The sequence below is a fragment of the Epinephelus lanceolatus genome, chromosome 5, assembly GCF_041903045.1.
Source record: "Epinephelus lanceolatus isolate andai-2023 chromosome 5, ASM4190304v1, whole genome shotgun sequence".
NCBI lineage: Eukaryota > Metazoa > Chordata > Actinopteri > Perciformes > Serranidae > Epinephelus > Epinephelus lanceolatus.
This window is the reverse complement of record NC_135738.1, coordinates 2247597-2272342: the sequence shown is the minus strand read 5'-3', so window position 1 is coordinate 2272342 and position 24746 is coordinate 2247597. Positions and strand designations below refer to the sequence as shown.

Below are 24746 nucleotides of genomic sequence, written 5' to 3'. Positions count from 1 at the left end.
CTGCTAACTACCTCGCACATCTTAAATCTTATTACTGTAAGTTGTAAGTAAGTAAGTAAGTAAATTTTATTTATATAGCACTTCTCACCGAGAGGACTCACAAAGTGCTTCACAAGATAAAATACAACAAATACAATAACAGAAACAATGCAAAACACACAAAAACAAATAAAAAGTAAAGTGCAGCGAAATACAGAGATGATACAATGGACAGTTAATGGAACGCATGCCTAAACAGATGTGTTTTTAACTGCTTTTTAAAATGTCCACGGAAGAGGCCGCTCTCAGCTCATGAGGTAGTGCATTCCACCATTTCGGTGCAACAGCCTTAAAGGCTCTATCACCTTTCGTCTTTAATCTTGTGTGAGGGACAGTAAGTAGGTGGCCTTCAGTGGACCGCAGTGACCTGACAGGACAGTGAAAGGGCACCAGATCCGTCAAGTATGCAGTTGCTTGACCATGGAGGGCTCTGTAAGTGATGGTCAAAATCTTGTGCTGGATCCTGAAATTAACAGGGAGCCAGTGCAAGGATGCCAGGACTGGAGTGATGTGAGTGAACTTGAGATCTGGAGTAGTTGGAGGCAGTCTGATGAAGTTTTATTGAGACAGGTCAAAAGAGAATTACAGTAATCCAGACGTGAGGAAATAAAAGCATGGATGATCATTTCTAGCTCGGAATAAGTTAACATGGATCTGAGTTTGGAAACGTTTTTGAGGTGGAAAAAGCAGGAGCGAGTGACAGTTTTGATGTGGTTATTGAAGAGCATGGCCTGATCAAATGTGACCCCAAGGTTTCTCAACTTGGGGCGCACATTTGCACTGAGGGACCCTAAGCAGCTGGCCACTTTAGATGCTGAGGCATCAGGTGCAATAATTAAAATCTCAGTTTTAGCTGCATTCAACTGAAGGGAGTTAGAAGACATCCAGTCCTTAAAGGGAAATTTCGGTTTATTTCAACCTGTCTCCTATCGTCCTAAATTTGTTTCAAGTCACTAGTGACATAGAAATAATAGTTAGCATGTTAGCCGTTAGCCTAGATACAGCCGGGGCACATAGTAGCGTCAGACCTGTTAAAACGTAAGTGAACGGGCAACCTTCAAGTGCAAAGTTAGTCCACTAAACAAGCTTTTTTTCCACAAAGACCGCCTCATATCGTTAGGATAAATGTCAGAGAACATATAGAAAACGACATGTAAACGTGTTGTCTTACCTTACCGGTGTGCTGCCATGTTTGTTGTTTACCATTTAGCTAAGGCTGCAACCGGTCCCATTCCTTGCAACAGAGGGATTACTCTTCTGTGGGCACTGGGGCACAGCATTCACAGGTAACGTTACACCACCAATCTCCAGAGCTACGCAGCCTTGCAGCAGCCATTCCTCCTCTCTCGTCCTCTACCTGTTGCGCCTCTCTCTCTCTCTCCTCCTCCGTTCTTCAATTTCACGAAGCTCTTCGTCAGTGTATTCTGGCTCAAATAAATAAGGGCGGCCATCAAACTCTGCAAAATCGAATTCCTCCTCCACAAAGTGGAAGTCTGGCAAAAAGTCAGCCATTATTCTATAAATCTTTCATAAAATAAATGAATGAACTTTTCAGGCTACTGTCCGGTTCTGCCTTGCAGCTGCTGTGGCTTGTTATCGCGAAATTTCAGGCACGGTATGAGATCGCTGCTTGTTCTTGCGATATTTCGGCCGTGCTTTGGGAAGCAGAGGTAAACGGTAAACACATGGTAAGGTAAGACAACAACTCTGAAGACCACCTAAATGTGGAATGTTTGTATATAGGTTTTCCACATCGAGAGGCGATGGCCACCCTTATTTATTTGAGCCAGAATACACTGACGAAGAGCTTCGTGAAATTGAAGAATGGAGGAGGAGGAGAGAGAGAGAGGCACAACAGGTGTTAGAGGACGACAGAGGAGGAATGGCTGCTGCAAGGCTGCGTAGCTCTGGAGATTGGTGGTGTACCTGTGAATGCTGTGCCCCAGTGCCCACAGAAGAGGAATGCCTCTGTTGCAAGGAATGGGACCGGTTGCAGCCTTAGCTAAATGGTAAACAACAAACATGGCAGCACACCGGTAAGGTAAGACAACACATTTACATGTCATTTTCTATATGTTCTCTGACATTTATCCTAACGATATGAGGCGATCTTTGTGGAGAAAAAGCTTGTTTAGTGGACTAACTTTGCACTTGAAAGGATGCCTGTTCACTTACGTTTTAACAGGTCTGACGCTACGGCTGTATCTAGGCTAAGGGCTAACATGCTAACTATTATTTCTATGTCACTAGTGACTTGAAACAAATTTAGGACGATAGGAGACGGGTTGAAATAAACCGAAATTTCCCTTTAATTACATTCATACAATCGTACAGTGATTCAATTCCATCGGTCCTATCAGGGTTAAAAGAAAAATATAACTGGAGGTCATCTGCATACATATGGTACGAGATACCTTCAAAATTGCTGATGACATCTCTGAGAAGGAGCATGTATAGCGTAAAGAGGATAGGCCTAAGCACTGAACCTTGGGGCACCCCGCAAGAAAGGGGGGCAAACTCTGATTTATGAGGGCCAACAGCCACAGAAAAGGATTGATCAGACAGATAGGATTTAAACCAGTGAAGGGCGGTCCCTGAGGAAAGTTGTCATAATGCATGTTACAATGCAAGATAAGTTGAATATAGTCCCTTGACACACCGCCGATGTGAAAAGCTTTTTTTTTTTTTTTTTTTTCTCCTCCGGTTTATCCAGGTGACGTGAATTAAACCGGGTGGAGCTCTTAAACCGGACCAAACCGGAAATCGGCACAAGCCTATGCTGTATTAATATTAATTTTTAATTAAAGCATAAACCTGTCTTAATGCCTCCTTTCAGGGAATAAACACTAAAACTGGAGTGGGCTAAATAAAAGAGAGGCTCTCCCCTCTCTGTCCTAAGCCCCTCCTACCAGAGAACAGGCATGTGCACGCGCTTAATTCAGTTACCCAGTGTTTCCCATACTTTGATTTGCTTTATCTTATTTCATTGTGTTTGCTCAGCCCCTCCTTGCCCTGCTCTCTCTGTTTATCAAACCACAAATGAGACAAGACTTGGCTGCTAGCTGCCCCACGGTCCTTCCGCCTCGCTCCCCACAACTTTGGACTGTTCCCCCAGAAGGAGAGCGGACAGCAGCTCCAAGACAGCCTTCAAACTGTGGCTGTAGCTACCATACTTTAACCAGTGCCAACCCTCTAGCACCTAGTGTCACAGCGGGCTGGTGGCCAGCGACAGTTCTAGGTCTAACCTGTGTAATGGCAGCAACAGAAAGTTTACTGATCCAGTGGGGAGTCAGGGCTATTTGGTCCTCTGGAGCTGAGGTTGTTGTTGGCTGGATTTGGAATGCTGCAGCCTCTGACTGGGACTGATGAGGTGGTCTGTAGCAGCGGGGAGTGAGGTGGAGGACACACGGTGATTTGAGACTCTCGCTAATGTTGGCTACATAAACATGAACGTGAAGCTGCAGCTGTGAGAATCAGCTCCAGTTAGAAGGTTAGCTCCAGTTCTGAAATGGCCTGTGATTGGTGAAGTCAAACGCCTGAAAACAGAGCCAAGAGGAGGTGCAGAATTCTAGTTTCCTCTCAGTCCACTTGAATTACAAGATGCTAAAAGTTTATTATGGGCCAAAATGAATCTGCCCACTGCAGCTTTAAGTGAGAAACACAAAAACTAGTTTATGTGTCTGACATGTGCATGCTGGTTTGACCCCCATCACTCTGAAAATTAATTCCCTTTTCTTCCCTCACAGTGTTGAGTTAATTAGGACTCTTTGATCAGCAGACCTCATCAGTAACGACTGCAGAATGACTAAACGTGTCTATTAGTTTTCATCTGTGGATGTCAGAGTGTCTCTGCACATGGATCCACACCACCAGGTTACTGAAACATTTTGTTGACTGAACCGAAATAAGACCTGTCAAATCATCCATGAACAAATCTTCATCTCTCAGCAATTAGTGCAGGCGGATGTCAGGCCTGACAGGAAGTGGTGACATGAAGTGATGGCGATGAATTTTTTTTTAAATAACCAAATTATTTATTAAATAACTATTTTAAAAATATGGCCACTGCAGAAAATGTCATTAATCTCTCTCAGGTGCTATTTTAACATTAGGGTCACTGGAGGTTGACTCGCTTCTGGAGCCAGCCTCAAGTGGTCATTTGACGAACTGCAGTTTTTGGCACTTAAGTGTTGGCTTCAGTTTCTAACCCTCTAACCCTCTCCTCGTTTGGCAAAGAGAATTTCAAAGTCAAGAAAATACTAAATGGTCAGAGAACTGCTTGTGCCAGTCATCACACCACCATGCAGACGGGGCTCAAAGCCTTGTTCTGAGTAAAGTTCACCAGTAATCTGCTTTATTGTGTCTTGTTCCATGATACTGACCCTCACTTTTAATTACACTGAACAAAAATATAAACGCAACACTTTTGTTTTTGCTCCCATTTTTCATTTTTCTGTACACACAAAAGACCGTTTCACACAAATATAGTTCACAAATCTGTCTAAATCTGTGTTAGTGAGCACTTCTCCTTTGCCGAGATAATCCATCCCACCTCACAGGTGTGGCATATCAAGACGCTGATTAGACAGCATGATTATTGCACAGGTGTGCCTTAGGCTGGACACAATAAAAGGCCACTCTAAAATGTTCAGTTTTATCACACAGCACAATGCCACAGATGTCGCAAGTTTTGAGGGAACGTGCAATTAGCATGCTGACTGCAGGAATGTCCACCAGAGCTGTTGCCCGTGAATTGAATGTTCATTTCTCTACCATAAGCCGTCTCCAAAGGCGTTTCAGACAATTTGGCACTACATCCAATCGGCCTCACAACCGCAGACCACGTGTAACCACACCAGCCCAGGACCTCCACATCCAGCATGTTCACCTCCAAGATCGTCTGAGACAAGCCACCCGGACAGCTGCTGCAACAATCGGTTTGCATAACCAAAGAATTTCTGCACAAACTGTCAGAAACCGTCTCAGGGAAGCTCATCTGCATGCTCGTCGTCCTCATCGGGGTCTCGACCTGACTGCAGTTCGTTGTCGTAACTGACTTGAGTGGGCAAATGCTCACATTCGATGGCGTCTGACACGTTGGAGAGGTGTTCTCTTCACGGATGAATCCCGGTTTTCACTGTTCAGGGCAGATGGCAGACAGCGTGTGTGGCATCGTGTGGGTGAGCGGTTTGCTGATGTCAACGTTGTGGATCGAGTGGCCCATGGTGGCGGTGGGGTTATGGTATGGGCAGGCGTATGTTATGGACAACAAACACAGGTGCATTTTATTGATGGCATTTTGAATGCACAGAGATACCATGACAAGATCCTGAGGCCCATTGTTGTGCCATTCATCCACGACCATCACCTCATGTTGCAGCATGATAATGCACGGCCCCATGTTGCAAGGATCTGTACACAAGTCCTGGAAGCTGAAAACATCCCAGTTCTTGCATGGCCAGCATACTCACCGGACATGTCACCCATTGAGCATGTTTGGGATGCTCTGGATCGGCGTATACGACAGCGTGTTCCAGTTCCTGCCAATATCCAGCAACTTGGCACAGCCATTGAAGAGGAGTGGACCAACATTCCACAGGCCACAATCAACAACCTGATCAACTCTATGCGAAGGAGATGTGTTGCACTGCGTGAGGCAAATGGTGGTCACACCAGATACTGACTGGTTTTCTGACCCCCCCAGACCCCCCCAATAAAGCAAAACTGCACATTTCAGAGTGGCCTTTTATTGTGTCCAGCCTAAGGCAAACCTGTGCAATAATCATGCTGTCTAATCAGCATCTTGATATGCCACACCTGTGAGGTGGGATGGATTATCTCAGCAAAGGAGAAGTGCTCACTAACACAGATTTAGACAGATTTGTGAACAATATTTGAGGGAAATGGTCTTTTGTGTATATAGAAAATGTTTTAGATCTTTAAGTTCAGCTCATGAAAAATGGGAGCAAAAACAAAAGTGTTGTGTTTATATTTTTGTTCAGTATACATTATTGATATTATAATAAAACCAGGGAGCAAGTGAAGTCATTATACCCAACTGCCTTAGATTTCTTCTTCTTCTTCAAAATCATGTTCTAAAGGCTGAAGCTTAACAACAAATACTTGTAGTGTGTGTGATCTTTCCATCCTAACACAACAAATCCAAACAGTTTCAAAGAATCCCTTCAGCAATGTCAGAAACTACAAACAGAAACATGAAGAGCGCTGCAGTGGATGGTGTCAGTGTGAGTCAGTTTTCCAACAGAATAAAAACATGATGAACTTCTCGGTCCTTCCACCTGAGGGTGTGGTCTGCAGTTGTGGCACAGTTTGATTTTTAGTTGAGAACTTGCTGCTCAGCGTTTTCCTCTCCAGCTGCAGGTCTGGATAACTCCTCAGTGTGACTAAAGGAAGTTTGCATTCATTGTAACTGAGACACTGACGGCTGATTTTTAAAACTGATTTTCTGGGACCCATTTTAAAACAGTCTCAAATTAAACAGCTTATCTTTTCTCTCTGTTATCGGCTCTGAAGGTTCCACTTGTCTCTTTGGCTTCAGGCCAGCTTCCATCAGAGCTGTTTTATCTCCGATTGTCATTTTAGACGCCTCTGCTCATCACAGATTTGTGTAACGAGGCGCTGTTTTCTGCCCAGTAAGCAAACCTCCTTCAATTTTCCCTCTGCTTTCATCTCCTCTTTGAGTCTCGCTGACATCAAGTTTAACAGATGACTTGTTGGACGGTGTCTTGCTCAAATGGCACAGCTCTCTGTGGTGAAGGTGAAACCACAGTGGGGACAGTGAACAGGAGCTTTACAGTACCAACTTCCCTTTCACTTCCACCAAATTATTAAGTTTACTCTGCTGTTTTATTAATAAAATTACTCCTGCTCACAGCCAGATGAGACATTTCAAAGCTTAGAACAACAGAAGACGAAACTGGAGCCTATCCCAGCTGACATTGGGCGAGAGGCGGGGTATATCCTAAACAGGTCTCCAGACTATCACAGGGCTGAGACAGTGGGTCATGCAACATGATTTATTCACTGACATGTTTTTATGTTTGCTGATTTAAACTTTTTAAAAGTTAACTTGATATAAATTAAAATGTTGAATTTCTTTTCTTTAAAAAAAACAAACAAAAAAAAAAACGTCCTTGCACGTGATTTACATGTTATCAGATGGACTATGATAGTAAAATGATGTCCTAATATCTTTCCAGCCAAAATGACACAATAGATGAAAAGTTTGTGAGGGGGAAAAAAAAAAGTGTTCCCATTGACTTTAATACAGTCAGAGAGATATATGTAGCAGCATCTTGTGGACATTAGAGGAACTGCAGCTGAATGACCTGCAGCTTGTACTCTGACATCAGCCAAACAGCTTCTCTCCTCTGTAATTGGTCGAGAGACACGATGAAGTGGCTGAACAGCTGATCTCAGACCCTCACTCACTAATTGGCTAATTACTGTTGTTCATAACCACCATAGCTGCTAACTGGCTGATCAATGCAAAACTGAGCTTCCTTTAAAATCTACTTCTCCGGAGTAGACCTGCCCTGCTGTGTCTGTCCTTCACCTTTTGACTGCTTTATTGATTCTGCAGCTCTCTGATTGGCTGACTGATGAAACTTAATGTTTATGTTTTTTCTTTCTCAGCTGGACAACGTGGACGAGCAGGCGGCTCAGATCCGCAGAGAGCTGGACGGAAGGTTACAGCTGGCCGAGAAGATTGCCAGGGTGAGAAACCCGAACTCAACATGTTAGATCATTTTTAAAGCTGCACTATTCAGTATTTTAATTTGACTGTTTAATGTGAAAGGTGTCTCTTGTTGGTGGACCCAGAGAGAAGAGCTCTATGGAGCTTTTCAGCCTCTTTTAGCTCACCGTTTTGGTTTTACTTTTACTGTCTGGTTCAGTCTCTGAGTTTCCAACAGCAGCAGCAGTAGGCAGCTGTTTTCAGCAGAACAAGCTCTGATAAACCCACTTTACACTCCCAACTCAGCACCACACAGTAGATGGACACAGCTAAGCCCCATTTCCACCAAACCCTTTCAGTCCAGCACCTTTGGAACCAGCAGTAAGCCTTCAGACATGGTACCTAGACCCTCAGTCTGTTCAGACAGTCCTCTTAAATGTGGGCGGGGTTGTTGTCACTCACTGCTCCGTCCAGCACTCGCTGTATTTCCTCATCAGCGGTGACACAGATGGAAGTCTGCACCTGGTTTATCGTCCACAGAACGAGGCTGCACGCCCACATTTTCACAACAAAATAGAACAGGCTGCAGTGAGAGTCTCTCTCTATGGGATATTTAAAAATAGCAGCTTTGTGCATTTAGTCCTTCTCAGACAAGCTCAGGGGTTTAGTGTTGCTGTAGCCCACAGGAAGTGAGGATTAGAATATATGACCTTCACATAATCCGCTCCAAATTAATCTATATTTTTAAAGTCATTACTAAAAGTGTGTGTCATATAAAAACTAAAGTGATGGTCAAAGTTGTCACAGTGAAATTTAAGGTGTGCCGATGGATTCACGTCATCAACTCATGCATTGAGTAACATTACAAGTTAACGTTCCACCTAAAACCAGAGTGACCATCCTCTAGTGACCAATCAGACTGCAGGGTTTCTAGCTCCACCTTTTAGTACCAGATCTGTGTGCTAGGTACCCCAACAGAGGGGGGACCAAACATGGGGACGCTAAGGAACGCTTCTGTTGGTACCATCCACAACTTTTCACTGTGGAAGCAGAAAAAAAACCTACCGAACTGAACTGAACCGTACTGCTCGATGGAAACAGGGCTTTAACGACTAGCTGGTGAGGAAAGTGGAACATGAAGCTGTCAAAGAGCCAAATATTTTTCATTCTGCTGCCCTCAAGTGGACAACAGATCTATTAATGCAGCTAAAAAATGTCTTTGCTAAAATCTTGCTTTTATTTTCCACACTTAATCAATTCACTTGACTCTCTAGACTGGCCTTTGTTGATTGTAAAAATAGATGCACATCTCTCTTCACATACTAACACAAAAAAAAAAAACCCTAATTGTCCACTATCCACCACCCAGTAGACTAACAACACTTTTTTTCCCCAATTAAATTTTCTCCTTCATGAACAGTGTTTCTTTGTCAACTGGGTCCTTTTCACATACAGGGCAATCAAAAACAGCACAAATAGAAGAATATATCCTGACTAGAACAACTAAAAGTCTTGTTATATTTTTTTGTAAAACAGAGAGCAGAGTTGTAGATAAAACAAAGTTTGGAACTCTGTCTTCTTTTTGCTGGCGTCAGATTTTTAACCGCCAAAAAATTCTTCCCAACTGGTGAAAGAAGTTGCTGTGAAGGGAATGTGTTGGTGATGAACTGCGTCTGACTGTCCGTCCCGCAGGAGAGAAGATACCCAAAGTTTGTCTCTGCTGACATGGAGCCTCTCTACGTGGAGGAGCTGCGTTCTGCAGTCAACCTTCTCATGGCGAACCTGGAGAGTCTGCCAGTGTCCAAAGGAGGTCCAGACTTCAAACAGAAGCTCAAACGCTCCTCCATGAACAACTCCTTCCTGGACATGGGAGATGAGGGGGACATCCTGTCCAAGTCTGATGTCGTGCTGTCGTTTACTCTGGAGGTCTGAGTCTTAACTGATCTGTTCTCCTGGTAGTTGGCTGAAAAGATAACTGCTGGAACTGGTGTATGATTTCATGACACGTGACATGTTAATTTAGTTTTCCTGTTAAGAAAAAATACAAGAAAAGATGAGGTAGCAATGCATAAAATCCTGACAGTTACTGACAGTCATTGGCACCAATGCTGATCATTTATTAATCCTTTAAATCATCTATGAAGTAAACTGAGTTTTAGACGGTTGATTGGATAGAAAGACTTAAAGTAAAGATGTCACCTGCTATGTTTACAAATTTCTAAATTCAAGTTTTTTGATATTCTGCAGACAGTATCATTCAGAGAAAAAAAATGGCACACTCATGAAACAAGTGGTGTGAAGAGGCGCCATGTTTTGTAATTCTCTGCTGGTGTTTTCAGATTGTGATTGTGGAGGTCCAGGGTCTGAAGTCTGTGGCTCCGAACCGGATCGTTTACTGCACCATGGAGGTGGAGGGAGGAGAGAAGCTGCAGACAGACCAAGCTGAAGCCTCCAGACCACAGTGAGTTCTACCTCCTCCTGCTGTGGTTAAAACATAAAAATCAATCATCACATTGCACTGCATCTTGGATCACAATTGGTTATCAAACTAGTTATGGTGTCACAAAATCCTTTCATACCTATTTATGTGTCTTGAACTGAAGTTCAAGGTGAGCGCAGAGAAACTCTCCCATTTCAACACATTAATGTGGAAAAGGAGTTTTGTTGTCAAACTCTGCACATACATCATTCTGCACAGTGAAGGTTAAACGTTCAAGTAAGGTCACAATAATCTGCGACCCACGGCAGGCACCCCATTGTTTCCTTATAAAGCTACACTGGGAGCAACAAACGTGTGTTGACATCAGCAGCATGAGAGCCAGTTACATTACCTGTTAGCTGTTAGCAGCTAGTTGCCAAAACCAACAGCTGATGGAGGTTGCACTGGGTTACATTATGATGCATTCAAGCTCTCTTCGGTACAAATGAGTACTGGGTGAAGGTAGGCTGACCAAACGTCCTCTTTTGCCCGGACATGTCCACTTTTCATGTCCCGTCCGGGGCGTCCGGGGGTTTTTATAAACTGATGATAATGTCCGGTTTTCCGTGTGTGTGTGTGTGTGTGTGTGTGTGTGTGTGTTAGAGTGCGGCATGGGCCGCATATTTCTGTCCGAACCCGAACCGAGTCCGACATTATTTAATGACCAAAGCACTGAGTGTGTGTCACACAGTTGTTAGGGTTACAGGCTATTTAACAGGCTGGGCGTGCTCAGCGGAGAGGGAGACCTCCGTGTGTGAGACGGGAGCAGGAGGCGGGAGGTCCGACGCTTCCAGCGAGAGGAGAGGGAGACATAAAACAAAATAAGATAAAATAGGAAAAACCTGTCTCCCTCTTTTATTTTATTTTCAGCGTTTAATCAAGGCGGAGGCCGGCGGCTGGAGGTCCGAGACTTCCAGCAAGGAGAGAGGTAGAAACAAACAGCCATTGTGTGTCTGTGTGTGTTATGTTCAGGTGTTGTCACATAAATAACAGTGCCCAAGCAATAAACAGGACAGACAATAGGATTTTATTTATTTTTACACTACATTTTCACGGAAAGCTGACCGAATCCGACCCGAGCCCGAATACAATTTATAGCTACATTTTTGACCAAACCCGGCCGACCCGTCGGATACCGTTGGGCTCAGATCGCCACACTCTAGTGTGTGTATGTGTCCCCTATCTATAGGGGCCTATCTGAATTTCTGTCTTTGAGAGATATTATTTTGTAATATAACTGAATTTTCTATCCATACATATAAATTTTAAATATATTAAAATTATAAGGCATCTTTGAGTAAACTGCGAGTATCATTTAAGTAGGCTATGTCGTGGCCGGCCAAGTGTCCTCTTTTTTGGAAATCAAAATATGGTCACCCTAGGTGAAGGTTAATTATAAAGCTCTCATCATATGTTCCAGTGTAATCTTTTTAAAGACTTGAATAAATACAGCTGTTTGATGTTTTCACATCACTATAAAATAGATATTAGAGAGGAAATTAAGATATACTGTGTATTATAAAAAGGGATGAGAGTCAGCGCCTCTAAGATTGAGGCCATGGTTATCTGCTGGAAAACAGTGGATTGCCCCTCTGGGTTGGGAGAGAGTTACTCCCTAAGCAAAGGAGTTCAAGTATCTCGGGGTCTTGTTCATGAGTGAGGGTAGAATGGAGCATGAGATGGATCGGTGGTTTAGCATGGTGTCTGCAGTGAATCCAGTGCTGTGGACCGTTGTGGTGAAGAAGGAGCTGAGCCAGAGGACAAAGCTTTTGATTTACTGGTCCATCTATGCCCCAACCCTCACCTATGGTCACCTATGGCTCTGGGTAGTGACCGAAAGGATGAGATCGCGGATACAAGCGGCTGAAATTAGTTTCCTCCGTGGGGAGTCTGAGCTCAGCCTTAGAGACGGGGTGAGAAGTCTGGAGGGAGCTCGGAGTAGAGCTGCTGCTCCTTCGCATCTAAAGGGGTCAGTTGAGGTGGTTCAACATCTGATCAGGATCCTCCTGGACGCCTCCTGTTAGAGGTGTTTTTTAGGGCTGTAGTCAACCAAAGAAAATCTTGGTCGACTAAAGTCGCACATAATCTTGAACTAAACGATTAGTCGTGGGAAGAAAAAAATCTGCACGTTATTTTACTTCTGCGGTGGTGTGTCTGTGTCACTCTGCAGTTACACCTCCAAAACACTAGTCGGCAGTGGAGGACTGTGTTAAGTGCTGTAAAGTTTAGTTCAAATCAAACTTTATTTAAATAGTTGATTCAAAACACACATTAAACACACATTAAACATGGCTTAATAGAGACAATTTCAAACACAAGTACACAAATCAGCTTCACTATAACTCACAGCATTGACAGACAAACACTTGTCTTTATCTGGACACATTTTCCCCACAAAACACCCCCATTTTCACAGGTAACTTAGCCTGTCCCCCCCACCGCAGGAAATAATGGATTAATCCTGGAAAGCTGTTGATGTAGCACTTTTCTCCTTATGAAAGTAACATTATTGACCAATTTGGTTGGACGGAGCATATCGACCAAATAATCGACCAGGAGACTACAGCCCTAGTGTTTTTGGACACGTCCAACTGGTAGGAGGCCCCGGGGCAGACCCAGAACATGCTGGAGGGATTATATATCTCATCTGGCTTGGGAACGCCTCGGTCCTCCAGGAGGAACTGGAAAGTGTTGCTGGGAAGAATGGTGTCTTGAATACTTGGGTCACCCTGCTGCCCCCACGATCCGGTTTCGGATAAGCAGTTCAATATGGATGGATGAATAAATGGTAAAAAGGCTTTTGAAGCAGTTGAGTTGAAATAATTTTGTCAAAACAAACTGATTCTGAGGTTTAAATGAACTTCCACCCTCTAATTTTGGATTTACACTTTGTTCTAGCTGTTGATTTTAAAGCACTCAAACCTGTTGCCTTCAGCTGCTGCAGTGCTGTATCTCCTGAATCAGCCCTGCAGCAGCTTAATATGGTGTTACAGCATAAAAACACCTAAAGGCTGAATTAGAGACATGAACAGTGTTGAGAGCTGTTACTCAGTTTACTGGAAGCTTCATGTTTACAGCCTGCTGTGCTTCACTCTTGACTCCTAATTGGATTACCGTCTGAGCTTTTGAAGATGAAATGAACACGCAGATGTCGGTGAAAAGCCTCCTTAACACGGTTACCTGAAACTGAATCACAGCAGAGACACAGCTTTGAAATGCAAGCAGTGCTCTGTGGATCGTAGACAGAAGAAGAACTCTATGCTTTATGTAACGGGGGAAGAGTGACCCTCAGCTCCCACAAACACCACTATCACCCGCCCTGGGCGATGTTTCTCATTCTGCAGCACAGGCTGATACAGCGAGAAGATGAGCTTGTTATGTAACAGTGATGGGAGTCGGTGTCTCCTCATCACATACAAAACACACACACACACACACACACACACACACACACACACTGGTTTCTGGAGGAGAGCCCAGCTGAGCTCCAAACCCTCTTTATGTTTCTGTTTGCAGTCCCATTCAGACCTCTGATGTTTTTCATTACATCCAATCAGGGACTGAGTCTCACCTGGGACTCGACAGGAAGCAGGTTTATGAGCTCGTCTGGTGTGTGTGCAGACTTGTGGCCCCTGTGAGGCTGTAATGTTCATTACACCCCAGAAAACTAAACAGTGGGAGCATCTCTATTCTCACTATTGGTGGGATATAAAATGTGAAGTTTGTCCTGAGGAGAGGTCGTACTGTGACTTAAATCCAATGGTTTTATTCTCTGTACGGTGGCCTTTTTAGGACATCTCAGACTCTCAGCTTGTCGGGCTCAACTCTTCAGCAGGACTTGGACTCAGATGACCTTTGAGCTGAATACTAGAATAACAAAGCTGCCATGCTGAAAGCCAATTTAATTGTTTGCGAGGGTCCGCTTTGGTCTGTGTGACGTAATGTTCATCTGCTCGCCCCAGAGTTCGTCCCTGCACCGACTGTATGCAGAGCTGTGTGTCAACTGTGCATGCTCCTCATCTCCCATACCAATTTCCTGTCACTGATCCTGTTCTTGTGAAGCAGCTGGGGATTAAATTTTCTCTTTTTGTGTTTTACTTGTTGTTCAACATAAAACAAACACAGAAGCTCTTCTTGCTGTCACGCGTACTAATAAATATAAAATTAGGTAGAATTCATTATGCAACAATTATCTGATAATATTTCAGCTGTTTGCAGATGGAGGAGCCCTGTCAGTAGTTTGGGAAAAATAGGAAAAAGGCTTTTTGGGCTGCATGGGATGTCTTATTGCAGTACCATGTTTGACCACTGCGGCCATATTTAGCTGTTTTAATACACCAATGGTTAACATGATTAGCAAATTAACACAGAATCTCACACTTAGTTTGTCAGGCTCTGCCATACACTGTCAGACTTTGCTGGACTTTTTGTGTAGGTTGGGCTAACTTGTAGCTAACTAGCTGAGGCTAATGGGAGCTAAAGGTACAGCTTAGCTTCAGTATAGCATTTTTTGTTTCTTTAGGGTTGTTTCCTCAAGAGCCAGGTCCTTTCTAACTCTACAGTTAGATTCAGGCCGATGAGCAGCTCCACTGGAGCAGCTGTAGGTTAAGGGAGTTGCTCAGGGTCACCTCCATGGAGATAATGAGGGAATGCAAGCACCCACACAGACCGACCTGCCTGTCCAGAGATCAGGATACTCAGGGAGCTTCTGGTCGCAAGTCCATCTCTCTGACCTTCACGTTTCTCGGGAATCATGTCTGTCATACTAAGTTAGGATTTCCAGTGCAGCTGTGCTTTGGCTTAGCATGTAACATTCATATGACCATATGGTCATGAGGTAAACAGTGATGTTGCTGTAAACAGTGAGTCCTAACTTCATGACAGTGTTCACTTCTCTGACCTCAGGAACATTTCACTCTGTCTGACATCCCATGTGAACACGCTTGTTGATTATTTGGTTCTGTCTTCACTCAGTGTTTCCACATGTTTTCCTTGTGACCTGGGGCACAACCATTTCTCTGATCGGGCTCAACAACAGATAATAATATGAAGTGTAACAGTATTAATATTTAAGCCTCTGTGCCGGCAACAGCTGCTGCTGGAGGCATTGTGTTTTTGGCTTGGTCCTCCGACATCCCATTCTCATGAACGCAGTATCTAAATACAGAACGCCATGAGGGACTTTCTTCAAATTCGGCACAAACATCTATTTGGACTCAAGGATGAACTGATAAGAACGCTGACACGGGGAGAACATGTGGAAGCACCTGGAGGAAACCCACACTGACACAGGGAGAACATGTGGGAGCACCTGGAGGAAACCCACGCTGACACAGGGAGAACATGTCAGAGCACCTGGAGGAAACCCACACTGACACAGGGAGAACATGTCAGAGCACCTGGAGGAAACCCACGCTGACACGGGGAGAACATGTGGGAACACCTGGAGGAAACCCACGCTGACACAGGGAGAACATGTGGGAACACCTGGAGGAAACCCACGCTGACACAGGGAGAACATGTGGGAACACCTGGAGGAAACCCACGCTGACACAGGGAGAACATGTGGGAACACCTGGAGGAAACCCACGCTGACACAGGGAGAACATGTGGGAACACCTGGAGGAAACCCACGCTGACACAGGGAGAACATGTGGGAACACCTGGAGGAAACCCACGCTGACACAGGGAGAACATGTGGGAACACCTGGAGGAAACCCACGCTGACACGGGGAGAACATGTGGGAGCACCTGGAGGAAACCCACGCTGACACGGGGAGAACGTGGGAACACCTGGAGGAAACCCACGCTGACACGGGGAGAACATGTGGGAGCACCTGGAGGAAACCCACGCTGACACAGGGAGAACATGTGGGAGCACCTGGAGGAAACCCACGCTGACACGGGGAGAACATGTGGGAGCACCTGGAGGAAACCCACGCTGACACAGGGAGAACATGTGGGAACACCTGGAGGAAACCCACGCTGACACGGGGAGAACATGTGGGAGCACCTGGAGGAAACCCACGCTGACACGGGGAGAACATGTGGGAGCACCTGGAGGAAACCCACGCTGACACAGGGAGAACATGTGGGAACACCTGGAGGAAACCCACGCTGACACAGGGAGAACATGTGGGAACACCTGGAGGAAACCCACGCTGACACGGGGAGAACATGTCGGCACTTTGCTGGCCATCACTTAATGTCCTTATCTAGGAACAAAAGGCGATAACTTTGGTCAGATACTTGAACGGGTGACGCTAATCTTGGGTGTCCGCCTTAAAACTGTGCTGATTGAATAGATGTCCAGTGCCGCAGGGCGGGAAAGAAGAGTGTGAAGCATCCATGTTTTTACAGACATGGACGTAAACTGTAAGTGCAATATGACTGGTTTGGGGACGCATACAATTGTGAGGCAGTAATTCTACTTAAATACTGTTGTGCAACCATCAAGTTACACAGAGTTACAATATTTCCACTTCTGTTTTCCTCCACCTTGAGGGTCTGTGTGAAAAGCTTCATTGTCCATTGAAAAATGAAAATGCTTTTACTTCCTTCACCATGACGTCGCAGCCTGCTGGCAGCTGATTATCACTCAGGGCTGCGCGGCCACGTTCTTGGTGGCAGTTGTTGCTCTTTGGACGCCCATTGGACAGTGGGGGTCTGTACGGTAATGAGGCTGCCCTTTCACATGCTCCAGCTACTGCTGGAGATTTTTCTTTCTGACAGCCCCTCTGCTCGCCAGAATCACCAAACAGAGCCAATTAGAGGAGCACAGCGTCACCTGACGACCCTGTTGGTCAACAGGGATCCTGTGCTGTAACCCAGCCTCACTGCAGCTCTTGTAACCTTCACTGTAATTAGCCTGCGGTGCACACTGACATCTCTCATCTTCAGTAACACACCCATACACTTAATGACATCGTAGTTAACCATAATTACACGGACAACATGATTAGCTGTGATTACACTGTCGTCCAATTGCTCTGATGACTCCTGCCGTTGTCGCGTAACTGCTCTGTAATCACTGAGGACCTTTTCATTAGTAACACCCTTAATTATTCTGTAATGTCAAGCATCTGTGAATCGTTTAAAAGACTGAGCCACTGTTTCTTCATGTTTATTACAAATCAAGTACGCTCCAGATATAAATTTTTTAGACTCCCTCTGGGCCTGTTTCCATACATTATGAAAATGAAGTAGCAGAGACCTGGCAGCACACTGAGGTACAGTCAGGTCTATGAATTAAATCTTTTAATTTTACCCTGTAAATAAAGTTTGTTTTGAATCATTTTGCTCCTGTTTCACCTGCTGCAGGGCCTCACTCACAAATCTAATTCATCTTCTTCCAAAATATGATGTAAAACTGAGACTTCACATGCAGCCTAGAGAGTTTTGATTGCAAACAGATTCTGAGATGAAAACACAGTTCACTACATGATGTACTGACGTGCCTCAGAGCCAACACTAACTGATTCTAACAGACAGAATTCTACATTGTGTGTTGAGTCCATGGATGGCATGGTGGTGCAGTGGTTAAGTGATTGCAGTGAGTTCAGACCTGCGTGTCTGGTCAGCTGGGGCCCTTCTGTGTGAAGTTTGCATGTTCTCCATGTGTCAGCGTGGGTTTTCTCTGGATACCCTGGCTTCTTCCCACAGTCCAAAGACATTGATTTTAAGGCCCAGACACACCAGACCAACTTCACAGAACTAGCCGCAATGAAACCTGACAATTGCGTTGCCCCATGTCGTCTGTGTCTCGACCAAAAACTTGCACATAAACACACCACAGCTAGAGCAAGACTACAGCCGAAGGTCCACCAGTACTCAGGTTCTGCGCCTGCATGAGAGGAGATAATTCTCCACATCAGCAGACGGCGGGAGTCTATGTTCGTCATTCAGAAAGGGTTACTGGAGGACTGACGCTAGTTAGCATTTAGCACATTATCAACGCAAATTTGTTTTGATGTCACTCAGTCTTGACTTGAGTCGTTCATTTACTTTCCTCACTTCCCTTTCTCATCTTGTGCACTTAGCCGAACTGCCAGTCAGAGTGATTTCAATCAGCAACGGACTCTTCCGTCTACAACACTGATTAAACCTGCTGAATCGTCCAAAAAAGGCTGACAGGGGCCAATGAGGGGCAACAGTGAGGGACACACTGCACTGACGAGGGTGACAGATGCTCACTGACAGCCCAACCTAGAAGGACAGCTGACCGTCGGCTTGGGAAGCTGGGCTCAGCCTTAGAGATAAGGCGAGGAGCTTAGACCTCCAGAGGGAGCTCGGAGTAGAGCCACTGCTCCTTCACATTGAAAGGGGCCAGTTGTGGTGGTTCAACAAATAAAACTAATGTAGAAATGTGAAGCATGATATTTCAATTGACAACTTTGTCATAATATTATTATTTAATCATATACACTCTTATTGAACTCAGACTTTTCAAGCGTCAGGTGCGAAAATCAATAATTTTTATCTCAGACCAACAAAACCAAACAACAGCAGAGAATTCACCTTAAAATTTGTCCTGCAGTCTGTTTTCACCGCCGTCTGGTTTTAATGTCGTTAATGCTCAAGGTCAAGTAGTGAAACCAGACAAGACACGAAGAGAAACCGTAACAACAGCCGTCATTATGTCATCGCTCACGTTTGAACTGTTATCTCAGGTCAGTGAATACGTGAGGTCAGAGCTGTTTGTATCTGTGTCTGTCCTCTGTCGTACAGACCTCACGTCTGTGATTACTTAAAAATGTGTGTGTGAAGTGAACACACCTTTCTGCGCAATGTTGCCTTGGAAACTGTGGAAACTGAACACAGAGCTCGGCTTCGCTTCTCAACCGCAACAAGTGAAGGGGTCACTTGTCATTTGTGCACCACACACACACAGACACACACACACGGATTCATACTTTAAATGACAGTTTTGACGTAAGGCATGTAATCACTGGAGCGTGGCGGCTCTTGGTGTGTATAATGGCCGCGTCGCAGTCGTCCTGAGCAGAAGGCGTCACTCTGCTCCATTAGAGATGAACAATAAGTGATTGTTGATAACAGCTGACACTGATGGGACTGTTTACTGCCTCTGGATCTGTGACTAAGACCTGGTGTGATGACTGAGCAAAGTTTGCAGGGTTACCTCTTGTTAAAGTCAACTTTGCTGTCCTTGATGTCAAAGTCATTGCAACTAAGAATGAAGACGCCTCGCCCTGAGTATGCAAATGTAAAAAAGTATGAGGTGTAAATTATATTAATGTCTAATCAGTAGCTACACTTTGGGCTTTGTTCATGCTGTTGAGAACAAAAACAGTGTCAGATTCACATGTGAAGGCTCTCTGCTTGTTGGGCTCATGACAATTGTGAGACCTTAAAGGAATCCTTCACCCCCAAAATGACTTATTTTTAAATCAGTCACTCAACCTGTGTTACATTGAATTTGTGAAGAAAACCTTTTTTTCGTTCTGGCTTGCCTCCACAGTAAACGTAGAATCAGAAAAGTGTTGATGAATTGAATTGAACAACAGCAAAACTCTATCAAAACATCTGTTTATCAACTCTCACACAACTCACGCAGTATAACCCAAGTCACACTTATCAAGCTGTACGCTCAGTACTTTCCAAACATAAGCAATTTTTCTAAAACGTTGCAATATAAAACCAATAGTGTGTCCTAAATGTGCCCAGGCAAGCACGCGCTACTCGTCCACACATGAGACTGTTTGTGCAAAAGCATTTTAAAAGTTAAAGCAAGGTTTATACTTCTGCATACCTACGTCGCAGAGGGCTTTACGGACGCGTGGCGTCCCTCTGCAACCAACGCAGAGACGCGACATGCACCTCCAAAAAATTGTAATCACCATCGAGGCAACGCAGACCCAACGCAGACTGCAAGAGCTATGATTGGTCCTTCAAACTACATCATTTCCGGCATTTCGCAAGGTTTCACTTCCTGCTGCAGCGTCACATATTCGCCTGTAGTCTGTCTCGAGCCATTCAAAGGGCGTACAGACCACCAGCACAGTCACCTCTCTCTTCGTTGTCGTCGTAACATTTGTAATAAGAGCATTTGTTGTTCAATGTCGATCATTTCGAGCTCCAGCAACAGTCTTTCTCTCTCAGTTGCCATCTTCACTGTGACTAGAGCAAAGCCGGAAGATAAACAAACAATGAACGGGCAACGACCACAGACGTCACAGAGTCTAGGTAGGTATATAAAAGAACACCGCGCCCCCAAGCGCTTTGGCGGAGAATTGCATAGCGACATAGACCAACAGGACGCAGAACTATGATAGGCACACAGCAACTGCGTGCACGTTGTGTTGAGTGTACGCAGAAGCATAAAGGAACTTAGAGTGTGTAAGTTTTCGGGTCTTTAGTGGCATCTAGTGGTGATGATTGCAGACTGCAACCAGATAAAAACTTCTCCCAGCTAGAATTCCTTCAGTGTTTATTATTCAGGAGGTTCTTACTGGGAGCCAGATTATCCACAGAGGTCTCCTCCTCTCCCAAACAAATGAAGTTTTAAAAAATTACTGAATACAGCTGTTTCATGTTTCAATATTTTCCCCCCAACACTGCTAATTGTAGATGGTCCTTTAACTAGGGTGGCTGACGCGAAAAGGCGAATGTCCCTATCTAGAGCCAGTGTTTGGTTTTTCTCTTCTGGGCTACTGTAGAAACATGGCGGTGCAACATGGTTATCTTCTGCTCACTGTGTAGATATGAATGTGTCATTCTAAGGTAACAAAACACACTGATTCTTATTTTCAGGTGATTATATACTAAAGAAAACATACGTGTTATATTACGTGCCAGTTCTGCCAATATATGCCACTCAGTCCTACACAGTGGACCTTTAAATAGTGAGGTTTTAGCAAAAATGCATGAAAGTATTGAGCGTACGACTAGATCAATGGCACTTGGATTATACTACATAAGTTGTGTGAGAGTTTGTAAATGGGTGTTTTGATGTAGTTATGCTGGTGTTACAGGTGGTTACCTTTTACTTCAGTTCCTCAAGACTCTTCCCCTCTTTTGCTATTGTAAATTACTGTGTAGTATTCCTTCAAAACTTGGCAAAGCAAATGCCATCTGTACTGGAAAGAATGCTACTTGTGAGTCTTTTGACAGACAGGATGTGTACTGCAGCCTGACAGTGTGCATTTTGACGGGCAGACACAGTATGGTTTTAGCTCAGCCCCTGTTCTTCTTAGAATCAGTCCGGCTTTCTGTTAGATCTCTTGTCGTTCGGCATACAGTTTGAAGGAAGTCATGACGGCTGATTTACACCCGGAACAATCATAGATGTTGCTCTCAGTGATACTGTTGGATTTCTGGTAGATCAGAAACAGTTTAAGGAGTTCCACAGTCAGATTTCCCTCATGGCTCCTGTCAGAAGATCTGTTATAAACTGTAGTGAGCTTGTTTTGATATTGGTGGAGGAGCATTTTACATGTTGTGACTAAAATTGTTGTCTTGACTTAAAATTAAACCTGAACATGTGCAGCAGAACAGACGGAGCAGACTGTCTGCAGCTTTCTCCCATCTGCTGAAGAGTTGCACAAAATAATTCTGCCTTTTTGGCTCTCATCAGTGTTGTTGTGGATGTGGTTGTTTTATTTGAATAAACTTTATTGGAATTGTCAAAACTCATCAGGCCGCTGTGCCTTCGTTCAGCAAAAGCAGCCTCGTTGTGGCCGCTCACTTGATTCGTATAGTTTGCATAAAAGAGTCACAGTTTGGGTCGTGCACACAAGCTTATTAAAATGCAAAATGTAACTTAACAAAATAAATAAAAATGCACAGTGTCTGCCGAGCTTTAAAGAGGATCCTTGTGTCTTTCAGGTGGGGGACTCAGGGGGACTTCATCACGACTCACCCTCTGCCCTCGGTCAAAGTGAAGCTGTTCACAGAGAGCACCGGGGTCCTGGCTCTGGAGGACAAGGAGCTGGGCCGGGTGAGAGTCCGTCTACACCACACTGTACCACACACACAACACACACAGCTGTAGACACAAAACACACAGCACACAAGATGTTTATCTATGACCTGAGTCAGATCAGCGCTCAGTCTCTTAGATACAGTTTGCTGTAGGAATATTAAAGTTGGTGTTAAATTTTGCAACTCTTCACTTTAGTAGTACTACCTGCACCAGAGTCCTGCACGGGTCCATTTTTGAAAACTGGCAAAGTCCTGCATTCAAAACCATCTTGCCGTGAGGTGACAGTGCTAACCGCTGCACCACCGTGCCACCTCAGTGGAATAATAAGTACAGTACTTACCTCTGAAATGTAGTGTAGAAGAAGTATAAAGTTGCAAAAAATGGAAATAAATTACAAGTACTTGAAAACTGTACAACAGTGCAGTACTTTGGTAAACGTACATAGTTACGTTCCACTGCTGATTTTAGATGTGGATTTGTTTTGAGGTCGTTGTTGGGGATTTGGAAATTGTAATTCTCTGTTCACAGATGAGACACAAATCAACTTGCTCAAAAGTGTTGTCTGCAGGTGGTTTTATGACCGGGAGATCCAAAGTGGTAAATCAAAGGCAGCTGAACTTGCTTTAAAGGTAAACTGTGCAGGAACAAAAATGAGATACACTCCACTGTGCCTTTTGCCTCGCTATATTTGGGTTTTCTTCAGCGCAGGTATTGGTAGCCTTCTCCTGGAAACATGCTGCGCACGGTCCGCCACATGGTCCCCACCTTTTCATAAAGTCCCTGCCTCACCTGTGCACCGTCCCCAGGAACTTCCCAAACACAGCAAAATAAAAGAAAATAAAAAAATACAGGCAGAGTCTCTGCAGAAAAATACACCGCTACACTTCACTATGAGAGTGGGTCATTGAGAAGCATTACCTGTTAAAGTGATGTCTTTGTGTCATTGAGACATAAGTGACTTTTACATCATTTTTCCCTCCAGCTCCATTCAGACATGACAAGACATTAACAGAGAGAGCTCCATGCTCTCGCACCATTTGGGAGAGTTGAGTAAAAAGTTAGGATAGTGAGGAAGAAGAGTTTTCTGTTCTCTGTCAGGCTGCATCACAGATGGATTTTAAAACTGAACATGGTTTTGAACACCATTGTGAGCGTGAAGGACAATCGCCTCCACTTCTGTCGGCGATTTCATATTAGTTCAGTCATTTATTGTTACTGAGCCCAGTTCAGACCAAAGATTCGTGACAAGATGAAACTGTTTTAGAACATTGCAGAGAAAAGTTGCAGCGGTGTGAACTGGCAACTGTGAATCTTTACAGTCATGTTAGCAGAGGAGAAATAAAAAATCTATTAACCAGAACAGGATCCCTGAGGAGTTGATGAGATATTAAAATCAGCTGTAACCTCCCTCAGAGACATGAAGCCACCTGTGTAGGTTTAGACCTTTTAATTACAGACCGATTGAACGGTGAGAAATGAAATCGGCCAGTTGCACCGAGAGTTCAGAAAGTTTCAGACGTCTCTCATGATGTTGGACATGTTAACATGAGTCACACACACAGCCAGTTTGTGTAAGCGGAATTCTGATTGAGATGAAGGCAGACAGTTCGGACTGTGTGTGTGTGTGTGTGTGTGTGTGTGTGTGTGTGTGTAGCTGCTGTTTGACCATGTGAAAATACAACAGAGCCGGGACTTTCCAACATGTGATTTTAGGGGAAATTTAAAAAAGTGGTTGAATTTCCACTACCTCCCTCCCTTCCCTAAATTCAGTCCATTTCCACCACGAATAATTATCCAAACGTGTCTAGAGAGAGAAACTGATCGACCAATCCAGAACAAGATGTCTACCTTCAGTACAACAGTCACAGTGCTGCAGATGCAGAGCACCTACATCTATGATACAGGTCACAAACTACAAACTAGGGATGCACCAATCCAAGGGTCTGTTTCCCCCAAATTAAAACCCATATTGCTCAGTGCATGGAACTCACAGAGTGCTCCAGAAATGAGTCCTAAAGCCTTAAAAAGTCTTAAAAAAGACTGTTGCTAAAAAGTAATAATAAATACATTTGTATAGAACAGTTCATACAGCACGTGCAACTCAAAGTGCTTTACGTAATAAAAATGAGAAAATCCAGATATGTAAGACAGTATAAATAGAACAAATACATAATCACACACACACATAAAAAATACAAATTAGTTTTGATACCAGTTAATTAAATAAAAGCTTTTGTGTAAAGCTGTCTACTGAATAAGAGAGGTCATCTGTAAGGCTGTTTCAGAGACAAGGATCAACGACACTGAACGCAGCATCACCGTACTTTATAGTTCTACTCTGGGGTACACTGAGTAGACCAGAGGTGGAGGATCTGAGGGATCTGTAGGGAATGTATCTGACCAACATATCAGATAAACAGTCAGGAGCCAGTCCATGAAGAGATTCAAAAACTAAAGGCACAATTTTAAAATGAATTTTAAAATGAACTGGGAGCCAATGAAGAGACTTTGTTCTACGACATAAAATACATCAGTGAACACCCCACTCTTTGATTTTAAACTTTTATGTGTCGTAAAGAAGATGGATGCTC

The 24746-nt window shown here is 44.1% G+C and overlaps 1 protein-coding gene across 6 annotated transcripts in view; it reads left to right on the top strand.

The window, feature by feature from the left end:
• The window catches only part of cadps2 (Ca++-dependent secretion activator 2), a 348398-nt gene that overhangs the window by 147719 nt on the left and 175933 nt on the right, over window positions 1–24746 (top strand). For all 6 annotated transcript variants that reach the window (XM_033634619.2, XM_078167597.1, XM_033634622.2 and 3 more), the window contains exons 4-7: window positions 7696–7776; window positions 9428–9661; window positions 10075–10196; window positions 22059–22170. In XM_033634619.2, coding sequence (XP_033490510.2) covers window positions 7696–7776; window positions 9428–9661; window positions 10075–10196; window positions 22059–22170 — 549 coding nt within the window. The remainder of the gene's footprint in view (window positions 1–7695; window positions 7777–9427; window positions 9662–10074; window positions 10197–22058; window positions 22171–24746) is intronic.